This window comes from Nylanderia fulva, unplaced genomic scaffold (assembly GCF_048542155.1).
Source record: "Nylanderia fulva isolate GAGA-0341 unplaced genomic scaffold, ASM4854215v1 Scaffold2, whole genome shotgun sequence".
Classification (NCBI taxonomy): Eukaryota; Metazoa; Arthropoda; class Insecta; order Hymenoptera; family Formicidae; genus Nylanderia; species Nylanderia fulva.
The window spans coordinates 2,312,597-2,326,595 of NW_028190263.1; the positions used below are offsets into that span (position 1 = coordinate 2,312,597).

The window sequence follows — 13,999 nt, forward strand, 5'->3', positions numbered from 1 at the left end:
GAGGGTCGGCACCGAGAAACAGTGAAATATGAATCTCTCTCCCGGTCGACGAGAGTAGTCAACGAAACCGAGATAATCAAACGCCGCTATCTACCACATTGCGCTTTGTAAATCCCAGAAGCAATAAAGCTGCGGCGGAGACAAGAGAGCAAGAAAGACGAGGACGAAAGGAAGAAGGGCGGGAGAGACAACGGCGTATAGCTTCCGGTTACCTCTATCTTCCACGTGGTGGAACGGTCGCGCGAAAAAGAGAGAAAAAAAGGCGAAAGAAAGAAAGAGAGAGATTTTCTCCCGACGATTTTTTAATTACTCGCTCGCAATTTCGCGTCTCTCGCGCCCGACGTAAACGCCATTTCGCGAGAAACTGCTGGCAGACAATTGGGCAAGAGAAAGAGAGAGAGAGAGAGAGAGGCCGGTGAGATGCGGAGAGATGCTGTCGGAACGATCCGGGATTTATGTTATCTCCGGAGGACTCGCGGGAGGCTCGCACGTGTCGGGAAAACTGGATTGGCGGAAAAGAGGATAGGCACGTGAAGGTCGTTCCGGCCGATATATAGGTATGGGAAAGATAACCCCTTCGCGGGGGAGCTCTGCGAATTCTCACCTCGGCTCTATCCTCGTAATCCTGCTTTCCCGAGAGTAGCACATTATCGTGCGCCCGCTCATATATATATATATATATATATATATATATATATAGGTGCATGATGAATGAAATAATGAAACTCCCGGCGTCTCTGGCTCTCCGTGCTTTGAGCTTCGCGTAATTAATAGGAGGAAATGCGACAAAGTGTGTTCGTTACGGCAGCGTCGCTTCTAATTTTGCCGCGTGGTGTAATATACAGTATTAATTTCGCCTGCTTTATTATCCATACTTTTTATCCACATTATTTTTTATTCCCGCATATCTAATGCGAATGTACATTACGTAATTAACCGGGGACGTATAGCAAAATGTTACTATTTGTTAATCATCAAGGGATGTGTATGTCTTCGCAATTTAAAATAGGAGGCAAGACACGTATAAATAAAAGCTATGTTAATAGTATCGACAACACACTCACCTGCAATTAAATTGTAGAGATGGGGTTTCACACAGAGTTTTGCAAAGGTGGGAAATAAATTAGTTCTGGCGAACTATGGTCGACTTTAAATTCCAAAATTCCAAATTCAAGATACTCGTATTTGTATCGTGTAATATTTCGTAATTTTTTGACATGTGCGCTCTCGAATGATTTAAAGTCGTCCAAGGATCGTCAGGCGTTTCTCATTTCTCGTCGTTTTTCATATCAACACGTTTATTCTGATTACGTTGAGGTGTGTATATATTTATAGAGAGAGATCTATAATTATTGTAGATACACATAGTATGGTCATCGCAATTTCAATATTTGACACGCTCGCGTTTCTCTCGTCAGGCTCATCAGGTGAAATCTCACGCAACATTCGCACCGCTCACACGCAAACCATGATTTTACAGAAGAATGTACAAACGAGCGCACGCACACGTACTCGGTCAGAAGATTATGTACAATTCAAACATACACGCGCGATTCGTCAGACTTCTTGTCACTCGACTCACGTTATTCGCATTTGGAAAGAAACGCAGTTATGTCAATAAAGAGTGGAAGGCGAAAAAATACTACGGTTAAGCGGTAAAAAATAACATTTAATGAAAAAACATTTCAAATACCGAGTTTGCACAAGAAAACTGTTAATCAATTTAGCGTCTTAAAGCTGTCCAATTCTTTTTTGTACTCGATATGTCTTTTCTACTCTTCGATTATTCGTTCGATAATTAGAAAAATAATCTTGCAACGTAACGTAAACGTAATAATAAAATGGAAACGGTATCGGATTCGCGAAAACCATTTGAAATGAACGAACGAAAGTCAGCATGAAACGCGCTCGAACGTGCTCGAATTTTTCATCCTCGTATGTGAGATATAATAATATAATGAGCAATTAATGTTCGTTCTCTATATATACGGAAATTCGGACATTGTCATGATACACTTCGATATCCGATAGATATTCAAGAGAATGCACCGGAATATCTGTACTGTAGGAGGGGAAGAGGAGAGGCAGAAGGGATGTATTACGGATTCCGGGAAGTCCGGAATTGATGCAGCGCGGTTATCGCGGCGGGTAAATGAATATTCCGTTACAAAAAAGGGACGTTTGAGAGCTTTATTAGGGCTTTTGACGCTTCCGCACGGACGCTAATAGATTTCCCACGTCACGGAGGGAAGAATTGACTTTCAGATTCCGGTGTATAGAGATTTCGCATAGGGTGAGAGAGAGAGAGAGAGAGAGAGAGGGAGGATTTCTTTTGAAACTAGCACGGCCCGCTTTGGCCCTCGAGGTTTTCCCTAGCCGCGGATGCAACGTACGCCGCAATGCAGACACGACGTACAAAGCGCAACTTTGCTACTTCGGAGGCTGCGGTGAAACAAATAGAACGCATTTGTTCCATACTAACGGCCGGTTCTTCGGAATTTCGTGCGAATGGTCTACGTTTTTCGCGTTACTTTGATCAAAGCGGAACAAAAGATTTGGACAACTCATTCACGTCGACTCATTAACGCAATGTATGTCTTAATATGTCAAAGTGTCATGGAACGAGGATAATATCTTCTCTATGTCGTTACATGATAAAATAGAAGAAATCAAAGTAAATTAATCATTCAGTTTTTAGATAAAAATATGTCTGGTATTTGAATCGCAATATCTCGATATATCCTCGGAAATTTTCAATCTTGTGATACTTGAATAATGAATTGTCAATTCAGTTTCCTTTTTTATTTATACCGATTTTGTCAAATGTAATTATTATCATTAACGCAATATATGTCTTAATATGTCAAAGTGTCATGGAACGAGGACAATATCTTCTCTATGTCGTTACATGATAAAATAGAAGAAGTCAAAGTAAATTAATCATTCAATTTTTAGATAAAAATATATCTGGTATTTGAATCGCAATATCTCGATATATCCTCGGAAATGTCAATCTTGTGATACTTGAATAATGAATTGTCAATTCAGTTTCCTTTTTTATTTATTCCAATTTTGTCAAATGTAATTATTATCACATATACGGTGATGTTCTAATCTGTCCAAAAGTAATCTGAATCGCGGTCATGTGCAATGACATGCGACTTTATTAAGCTTTGCAGCTAGTCGAAAGCACGCGAATCATATGATGACGCTTATTATTGGCTTACAGTTCATTCCGTGCGAGAATACGAAATTGGGTCGCGACGTACGAAATTCTGCGGTTCTTTATCACCGTCGAAAATTTTGCGGCGGCGAAATGTGCCCGCGGTATTTGACAGGAAACGTGGAATGTATTGTAGCATGCGAGAAGCGAGAATTTACGAAGGGGTGGAGAAACCGGCGCGTGCGATCGTTAACGGAGCGCGTGCTTAAAGTACCTGCGAAACCGGAAGGACTCCGCCAATCGAACTTTTGTGTATGTGTACAGATACATCCGGTGTACGTATCGGGTGGATCTACACTGCAGTGCTATTGCACTGCGGACTATTGTACGCGTGCAACGCGTTATGACGTCATCGAATCGAAGCACGGGTTGTGTTGATCAAATGTCGAAACAGTTTTTTTTATTCAAGTTGTTTTAGAAGAGCGATATCTCTTGAATTTTTATCTCTTTCGGAAACAATAGAAAGGATTTTAACTTATACATTTAAGTAAAGTATTTTTAGTCTTGATTGTGCGCAGGAATTTTCCTGGAAAGAAATGTATAAGTAAGAAAATCATATTATCGAAATTGTAAAAGAAAATATATATATATATATATAATTCATATAATATCGAATAGTATAATGCACCAGAACAGGATATAAAAAAGAATAGTTAAGCAGCATAGTTAGATACCTTTTGAGTCAGGAGAAGAATCGATCTTACGGAGATTTAATTGGAGCACTCGAAGTATAATTTTCTTTTCTCCGTCCACCTTCGACCTCGTTCGAGCACCGGATAGAAAATGAAAAAGAATCGTCTCGTCTCAACCCTTTCATTCTTGAATTCTTGAAAAAATTCTTTATTATGAAATAACTGCGATATTCTAACTACAATGAAAAGTAGAGCGCAAGTTTAATATCTAAAAAAATATATTTAAATTTATATTGTAATATTAATATAGCATACGGTTTTATATCTGCTGATTAGTAAAAAAAAAATGTTCGAGATTCAAATTCAGCGTGGAAGAATTAATACGTAAATTTTTGATAACGATATGATAAATTTTACTATAATAAGTCACGTGAGAAAATTGTGAAATAGCGCACACACACATATTCACACATTTCTTTTCTTATTATTCTTAATCCTTGACTTTGCAGAATCGTATGGTCACATAGATTCACATATGTACACACACACGCACACATGCCCATACGTACATATACATATATCTTTAGTTCTTTGTCTGACCATTAATCGCAATCCGATCGTTTAATTATACAGTCCCGCCCGCTCTTTAAACGGGCCTCGCCTAATTGCGGGTGCCCAAGACTTGACGATATACGCGGAGGTATTGTATTACGCACACTCTGAAAAAATATCTCGGCGCTGTACATCGGAGCATATATCTTACAAATTACGAAGGGGCGTATGTACGCACGAAGGAACGCTCGTCACGTCGACTTTCTTCGTGTTCAGCCGACGACGACGACGACGACGATCGATAACGGATTTTACGTTTAATATCGGTTGGCCACGAGAAGGAATAAAAGTAACAAAAAAACATTCGAATTATATAAGAAACACGAAACTGAATATAAATTGTTATCGAATAAAAATTATGACTTTTTTTTTAAAGCAAGAAAGAAAAACCAGATTTGCGCGCGTTAGAGAATCGTCGTTTCTTTCCTTTCTCGTGGACCGGCAAGACACAATATCCGCTCGATACAATTTCCCTTGGAAACGTACGTATTTCTCTGTAATATCGTTAACGGATCCGTCGATAACGATCCTTCGTGTGCCTGTTATGTGTGTCGTCCCTCAAAGAAGACGTAGGGGGTTTAACCTCGAGCATCTCTCGCGAATAAAGTCTCTCTTTTCTCGATGTGTCCTTATGTACAAGTTATTTACAACTCCCGTCTTCGCTGCGTGCGACGATGAGGACCAATATAAGTATATATATATGTGTATATATATATATACTCTGTAAGATGTACACGCGTGTACATTTGTACGGTGCACAACGTACGGCGACGCGCGAAAAGTATGTTCCTCTCGATTGCTCTTTGTTATTTTCGACGATAAACTTAATGAAAACGAATGCGACATGGCAGTTGTGCGCGTTTGGCAGTCCTATACAGGACACAGGTCTGTCCATAAGATTTCGTCGTAAAATAATGCACACATCATGGCAGTATTGTTACGTTTTTTTTTTAAAAGGGATCGACGCGAAGTGAAAATATAATCGGCCGCTAAACGATGAATTACATCGCGTTCGTTATCGCGCGACTTGATAAATACAGATTTTATATTAAGAATCCATGCATATAGATCACTAATTATTTCATTTTATTTTTATTTCTTTTGACTGCTGTATATCTTCATCACTTTATGATACCAGTGTTCTTTAAATTTCAATAACCAGTCTCTATATACGTGATCGTATACACAAGTAAGTTTATTTTGTTTTTTCGGAGAATATAAAAATTGTATAATAATGAAGTATTCTCGATAGGAAGCTTAAATAAACTCAATTAAGTTCGAAAAAATATAGCGCAATGTAATTGACCGTTCACGGGCCACTTTTATATAATCCAACAGTCCTGCAACGTTATTGTCTCTTTATTCACGAAAATGACGATCCCGTCGCAAAATATCATCCGTTCGAAATGAATGGAATTACAAATAATGCATGGATACTCGCGTCGCTGATTGAACGATGCGCAGTGTACAAGGTACGTTTTGTTAATTAGAATTAATATACATATTTTCGGAGCGCAGGTAGGCTCTTTATCAACGCACACGATATAATTTCGATAATTAATCTAAATTTATATTCCGTGTCCTCGTCCTCGAGGAAAAGTTATTATTTACAACATCTTACTTGAAATAAGTGTCAGGTCATTACGAAGAGAAAAATCCTTTCTCGAGTTATTGTGAAAATGTGACTTTTGCGAAATTTCCACACGAATATTACTCACCGTTCGCACATCCCGCGTTTAGATAAGAGAAAATTCGTGTAAATAGGCTAGAATGATGAAAAGATAAAGCGAATCATTTCCGAACGGTTTCGGACCGCGCGCGAGAAAAGAGAATCGATAGTTCCGCTTATTTTATAGTCAGCAATTTTATTCTTACCTTGCAAGTTTCCGTGGTGTGCGGCATACTGTAAATAATTCAGAATAAATGTCGATATAAACAGTGAGATTCAATTAATTAGCACACGTTTACGTGACACATTTAAAATGTTGACTGTGACATGTCACGTAAATTATTAGTAATTATGTGCTTCTTTTTCGGGAGAATCGATCAACCGTCGAACAACTGCATAATTTGACTGATTAATCATTCAATTACTTTCTTGTTAATTAAATTGATACTGCGCGAGGAAACAAAGTTTTATTGGCCCAGCATGAATTTATCTACGGGATCGACCGATGCGATCGGAAATTGGATAGCCCATAAAATTGCGAGTATTTTTAGAACTGGAAAATTCATGGTAACGGCAATAGGAGAACGATGTGTCCGACATTGAGAAAATTTTCACGTCGAATTTCTTGTAACGTCACTGTTCTATGCGGCACCCACTTGTTCTATGCGGAAATATTTTTTAAAGATTTCGCGGAATGGATCGATCCTCTCCCCCGGCGCGGATCTTTTTCCAAATTTATCGTCGCGACGTAATCGACACGATGCACAGTGCTCCGAGAGAGAAGGAGAAAGGGAGCATATCGATAAAGACGCGCCATTTTACGAAAATACACTCAACGCGCCACGATCTTCTTTATTCCCATACCTACTTTGTAATACAAAGTATACCCTTGAGATAGAAAATTTACATTCGCCGTCGCGAGACGTAGGTACATTCGCTTCTCTCGCGATACGAACATCCCGCGAAATGTGGAAATCTAGATTTTTCGACATGTTTCTCTCCACTTCGTCGGCTTTTCGGTCAACCGACGGAATTTCCCATGGTTTCATAGATTTTTCGACACCGGTATTTTCCGAAATCAAAACGATCATATAAGGATGACGATTCTCTTGTGAATAAATTGCGTTTCGTCGCCGTGCGACGTTCTCGATCGAAGGCGTTTTAGGGAATACCGTCTTTTATCTTTATATATTCTTCTATAATATGAATTTTTTTTGTACATCATCTTTTTAATTCTCATCGAAGATAAATACTAGTTCTCTCTAGAAATTGAATAGTAATTATTCCAATAATTTTCCATAAATTTTGTATAATATACGTGGTATCTGTCGAAAGAATCAGTTATTAAACCCGATATTAGAATTTTGCGATATAATATATTCATAAAAATTATTTGAGCAGTCTTGTATATGTTCGATTCGTTATCTCGATATAGGATTGCAAGTCGCGCGGATAGATTGCATTCGAAGATTGCATCTGGCTTTCTCTCATTACGCGATCCTCGATGCATGTTCATGCGAATCCTTTACTAAAATATATACTAGGTAGTCCGATCATCGTTGTACGATCCGTCGTTCGTCACGATCCAAAGTTTATCCATTTCAAACACGGCGTTGGCGTCGCAGCCGGAAACGAAACTCAATTCACATTCGCATAGAGAGATACCTTTTCCCGAGAATTCGAGGACGTTTTTTTTTTTTTTTTACTTGAAAGAGAGTGCCGCGCAAAATTGTAAGGAATCGAAAGGTCGGCCACGAGGACGCGCACGATCGTCACGAGTCGGCGGCCATATCAGACGTAGTACTCGTTGACGTTGAGCGCGTCGGAATCGCGTCCCTATACGCAGCTCTCCTGGGTCGAGATGAGAGGCGTGCGGACGGTGACGACCTCCCTCGTCGGGTGATGCTGCTTGCCGCTCATCACGGTGGAGACGGTCGAGTCCTGGAGCACGTTCGCCGTCGTTATGGGAGTGGTCGCGCACGACGGCGCGTTCGAGACGTCCACCTTAGGCGGCCTGGCATTGTGATCGATGCACGCGTAGACGGTGGCTTCCTTCGTGTACGGTTTGCCACCTACGATCACCCCGAGACCGCTACCGTAACCCGGAAGACCGCCCAGGCCGCCGACTCCGCCGAGGCTGGCCAGTTTTGCGTCGGTCGCCAGGGTTGACAGGGTGGTGGGCCTCGCCAGACATAGCTCGGCGTATGTTACCTCGCCGGATAGCTGGAACAAAATTGGGACACGCTGCACAGAACTGATGGCAATGAGAGAAAGAATTATATTGTTTTTTTTTTTTTTAATAAAACTAATATGCGGCGACAATTTTATTAATATATTATACAAATACTACATAAATGATATAAATATACAGTAATAGCCATGATCAATAATATAATTGCTTTTAGCGAAATATATGAAATATATACGGTAGAGAATATAGAGAGAAGAGTCAACTATGATTGAATGAGATTCATTGGATCATACGATGAACATTGAATTTCACATTAGCCTTGAATCCGATTATACGATTTCCAGTGTGCGTATTGTTTCGATCGATCGAATCGGTCAGGTATTACGCAACAAGTCCGGCTCGGATATCTAATGACACGTGGGGAACAGGAGATTAAGCTAATTTCAGTACATTAGCGCTGAGTTACACATATAGATACGTACGCGCGGCATAATCTTCGCTAAAGTAAATGCATACCCGGTATAATGCATACACGACCAGGCATTTAAATAATCCCGTGCAAGTCAACGTGCAGCGAAACGTAGACAACTTTCGAGATAGGACCAAAGCGTTCCTAAGAAACTAAGGGGGAGAGTTTTCGCGGCGCGCATTTTCCCTATTCCCGGGACTTAGATAATACGGACAGGTCTAACTTTCGAAATTTTCACTCCTGAATATTCCTAAGAGACCGCGCCCGGACCTAGTTGGCTCGTATCACGGAAACTTTTGACGGCGGGAGTTCCTTCGACTGTTTAGGACAGAAACCCTCGAGTGCCCGACGCCATTTCCTATATAAATTGGACGCAAAACAGCGCGGGAAATGTTCCTTCGCGAAGGAACGCAGGCTGGAAAGACACAGGACGTGGACGAAGTTGTTTGCAACGAGAGCTACTTCACTGGATTTTATCGGGCAAAGGATTAATGAAAGAAGTGCGAGATTTGCTTGGATTCTTGAAACGCGAACTGGTGCCTTCACTATCAGACTCTCTCTCTCTCTCTCTCTCTCTCTCTCTCTCTATTTATGTTTTCTATAGAAATCTATTTAAATCGCGAGAGCTTGTGAGCTCTTACAATTTTTCAATACTTGCGAGAAATTTTAAATCGCTAATTTCCGAACGAGTTCCAAATTTAGCAAAAAGATTGTAACAATTAAAAATAATGAAAAAAAAAAATAATTACTTGAAGGTGAAATGGAATACGAAAATTCTTAGCGATAATCAAAGTTTTCCACTCTGGAGTTTTGTTCTTGCCAAGGTTTTACTAACAGAACTTTAGATCCCAACGGTAATTAGCAATTAATTTGGTATGAAATTGAGGGTGAAGTTTCAGCGAATCGTGACGAAAGGAGAGTAAGAGATCTGGGAATATTTGAAAGAAGGAACGCGCGTGAAGGTAACGAGAAAAAAGGCCGGGGTCATCGCGATCGTAAAAGTTTGCCTTTATTATACAATACTTTATATCGTAATTCGCCCGTGAATGCTATTGTTTCGGGCGCAAAATAATTGTATTAAAATAAAATTACGTATCGATTCTACTGTTCGTATGTATCTCGGCATTTAGAACATTTCCTCGACCTCGGAATGTTTCTCAAAATCGGGAAGAAACGTAGACGGTGCAATTTTCTAGTTTCGAACTGCTGCTGGAAGCGTCACTTCCCGGTTGAAACTTTACGCAGTCCGGGTGCCATCCTCTTTCCGGATGGATACTGTTATTTCAAACTACACCGCTCGGAGGACTTTCTCGAAAATGTTGGCCAAAGCTTATCGCGAAGGGAAAAGGCGAACGACATAACGGCACGATTCGGCAAACTGTCTCGCTTCTTCCGTTTCTTCGCACTCCACTTTACAATTTCCCATCTCATTGTATAAACCTATTAATTTTATTAAAAGCGCTTCTCGCTGAACTAACGGAACTCTCTAGTGATTTAGAACATCGACTTTAATTGTTTAAAATTTTGCCTCTCCGCTACAAACGATACGTGCTGCATTCATTTGTGTCTCGTGCAATCAGAACATCCATTTACATGTAATGGCTATACCAACTATATGGCACGAGTATGTGGCACCGAGTAGGACAACAAAGTATAATTCAACACGGAATCTAAAGGGAATCGTTATAGTTTGTTGGAGAATTGGCTTTTGCATGCGCGCCGGTTATTCGCTAAAGTGTTTCATACACAAAGTACTATTCAATTCCCACGTTACCTACAAGGCTTTCCATATCAAGATTTATCAATATTTGTATATTAATGCGACAATAAAGCTTTAGAATAAAATTATGTCTGACATACACGTCAGTGTAATCCATGAAGATCGTCATGTGATTAAGGTATAATAGAAGGAGGAGAAAAGGGCGCGCGAGTCAACGTTCCGTAGAACATTAATTATTTCGCAGATAAAATCGAGAAAATTAATAAATTTCGTTAGAAAAGAACTTCCGTGTCGCGCGTTACTTACCGGCAAGGTCGGATAATTGCTGTAGTCGTTATGCGAGTAGGCGGGAAGTCCTTGGAGGTGATTATTCGTCTGCTGGGCCGGAAGGGACGACGGTGGAAGACCATCCGGTGTGTTTTGCGTTGTCAGCGGCGTGCCGGAAGTCGAGCCGGTCAGCTGATAATCTGAATCTTTCAGTTCAAACACATGAAAAATTTGCCCTCGCTCTGCTCAGCGACGAGATACTACTGTCGAGTATGATTTTGTTCGTGTCTGTTTTTCAAACGGTATCTTTGAAATATCGGTTGTTAAAACCGATAAAATATATCGTGAGTAAACGTTTTTCCAACGAACTTTTCAGATAAAATGATAAAGTATGCAACACATATAATATTTATAAAAAATAAAAATATATATTCCTGACATATATATTCACAATATAAAATAACCATACTGTCACCTGTACCTTTTAAATAATATATAATGAAATTTATATGTAGGAAAGTTTATATAGAAAGATGGAATATTTCGTTTTTTTCCATATGCATGTTATAAACTAATTTGGATTAGGCACGCTAGAATTTCGAGATATTTTATCGATACTTTCTATTTTACAATTAGTAAGGATTATTAGAAAAATAAAATTACTTTACAGCTACGAAAAATCTACAGAGTCTATTATATTATTTATAGAAAGAAAACCGCGATGTGCATTTGGTTATTCTATTACACCAATTTAATTACTAATTCACATCATGATGATGCACTGAACTTTATCGTAATAAACTAATAACTAAAGCATTACAAATGTATCGATACGTGGCTTAATTTACCGAGAAGCGGTACGCTAATGCGATATGTTAATTAAATAGTAATTTGTATCTAAACCAGATATAGCATCGATTGTGATTAAATAATTAACTAAGTAATATCATGTCCAGAGTAATTTTCTTCATTAGATTAACATTGAATATTTTGTTTGAACGACAAATTAGCGTTCCGAGGGCATATAACTCGCGGATATAGCCAGATGTCTGATATAATTATATAAAGAAATAATGTACTTTTTCGTTAATGTACTTATTCGATATTCACTTGATGACTTTGCATGAAAAAGATTATATAAACAAATCCTTGATGGTTATATTGCAGAATTTTGATAACAAAGCTCGCCAGCTCGCGAATGTAGTTATTCGAACGTTGTGTATCGGATTCGCATAAGCGAGTTTCGTGAACAAGTCTGCCTTGTAATCGGCCGAGTAATTTATTAACAAGTCAGAGGGTTAAATTCTATAGTTCTCGACCATACTATACTCAATCCATAACCGCTAGTGCTGCTCCCGTATATTATTGCGAACGATGTAATGACGCATAGCATAGTTGCAGCGCGATGTTGTTAACGAATCGCGGTGCGTTGCATTCGCAATAGAGTCCGCTGAATTTCCGGTCTCGAGTACACTCGCCCAAGTGTTCGCGATCGCTGTCAATCAGGCATTACGTTGGCTTGATAGCCAGCGGCAATGCAACTGATAAAATTTCCATGTCGAATCGAACGTCAAACTCCCGGGAACGTTAGCAACATTCTAGCAACTCTATTACTCTTTTTCCTGTTTCTTTTTTCATACGTTTATTTTGTTCAAATAAATTTTGTATTTTTAAATGCATTTAATATTATTTCTTCAATTAAATATCGTTCATTTGTCGATTGCATAGATATTTATTTAAAGATAAAAAATTAAATTATAAAAAATTGAAAAATGTTAGACGCTATACGTTTTCCTTCTTCCTATAGAGGAAGTTACATTTTATGTAAAAAAAATTGTAAGTAAAAATGAAATCGAATAGAACCGGATGAAACAACGGGATTAAACGGATAGCGAATTCGTTTTCGCGCGGTCGATTCTTTTAAATTACAGATCAAATTGGAAACCCGGTTCTAAAGTAAATTCGGCAATGCGTACATAGAGAAAAGTGGGATAACCAGAGACACTATTTCGTTCACATATACACGTACCCACATATAAAAATAATTAAATATCTAATATCAGGAAGGAAGAGAAAATACGTGAAACTTATATTCTTGATCCACAATGTAAATATACAAAATTAAAAATTATTCGGCATCATTACATGTCATTTTCATAATAAATTTTTTTATTTATAACTTTAAACCGGAAAGAGGACATTAGTTGCGAATCTTACGAAAAAATACGAAATTTATTTTTCGCAAATGCAAATTTTCGCTACAGTCGTCTCGTTCTTCGATCATAGGACACGCAAGTGAGAAAGGAGGGAGGAATAGGTACAGCCGTTTGAAATTTTCAGGACAAATGCGAATGTCGATCAACATATCACTGGGCAATGTATGTTACAACTGTGTATTGTATTCGTCGTTGTGTACGGAGCAGGAGTTGCGCGCGATTTACGCGGCTAAATAATTTCGTGCATTGTTCGAATTTTCCCGATCGTGCGCTTTGTGCCGGATATATGTATATTTAGGATATTTCCGAATTTTTTATTCACACGATGCAGATATTAAACAATATGACAGTAAAAATTACAAAAGTGAAATAAATCTGTATAAAATGCGTGAGCGCACGCTACATAGTTTTTTTCGAATTTATTTAAAATATTAACACCGAAAAAATTGTATTCTAAGCGCCAAGAGGAACCTCTTAATTTAAGAAATTCCTCTAAATTTCAGTATATTTTTTCTAAAAATAAAAATAAATTAAGAAATTTCTCTAAATTTTAGTATATTTTTTTCTAAATATAAGAATATCATCTTAAATTAAGAGGATCCTCTTGGCGCTTTAGAATACAATTTTTTCGGTGAATATTTATTTTTTATATTAATTTTGTTGAAATTGCGTGAAAAACAGTTTGAAGAACTTTACCCTTACCTTTGTTGGTCGGTACAACGTCCGGATTTCTGTCATCCGCGTCGTAAAGGTCCTCGGAACTTGGCGCGGTGGCCTTCTTTAGAGGTAAATCGCCTGGCCTTTGTGCTCGCCTCTCGCTCCTCACCTTCAACGCGGCTAAAATGGTGGCGGTGACGAGCAAAAGTGCAGTGACCACACCGATCAGACCCCCGAGTAACGGGGTGAACTCGAAGGGTACCGGAGTACCTGTGAACAAGACGCGTACTGCTCTCGTGCAAGTATGTCGATGCAAGTTCCTTTATACGCGCGATGAATGAAG

The 13,999-nt window shown here is 38.9% G+C and overlaps 1 protein-coding gene across 4 annotated transcripts in view; it reads right to left on the reverse strand.

The window, feature by feature from the left end:
* Positions 1 to 1,277: 1,277 nt before the first annotated feature.
* The window catches only part of LOC114945212 (synaptogenesis protein syg-1), a 281,456-nt gene continuing 268,734 nt past the window's right edge, over positions 1,278 to 13,999 (reverse strand). For 2 of the 4 annotated variants that reach the window (XM_029321322.2, XM_029321320.2), the window contains 3 exons: positions 13,702 to 13,944; positions 10,823 to 10,989; positions 1,278 to 8,359 (listed from right to left, as the gene is read on the reverse strand). In XM_029321322.2, coding sequence (XP_029177155.2) covers positions 7,973 to 8,359; positions 10,823 to 10,989; positions 13,702 to 13,944 — 797 coding nt within the window. In that variant the 3' untranslated portion in view covers positions 1,278 to 7,972. The remainder of the gene's footprint in view (positions 8,360 to 10,822; positions 10,990 to 13,701; positions 13,945 to 13,999) is intronic. The other 2 variants (XR_014924590.1, XM_029321321.2) reach the window with 2 other exon arrangements.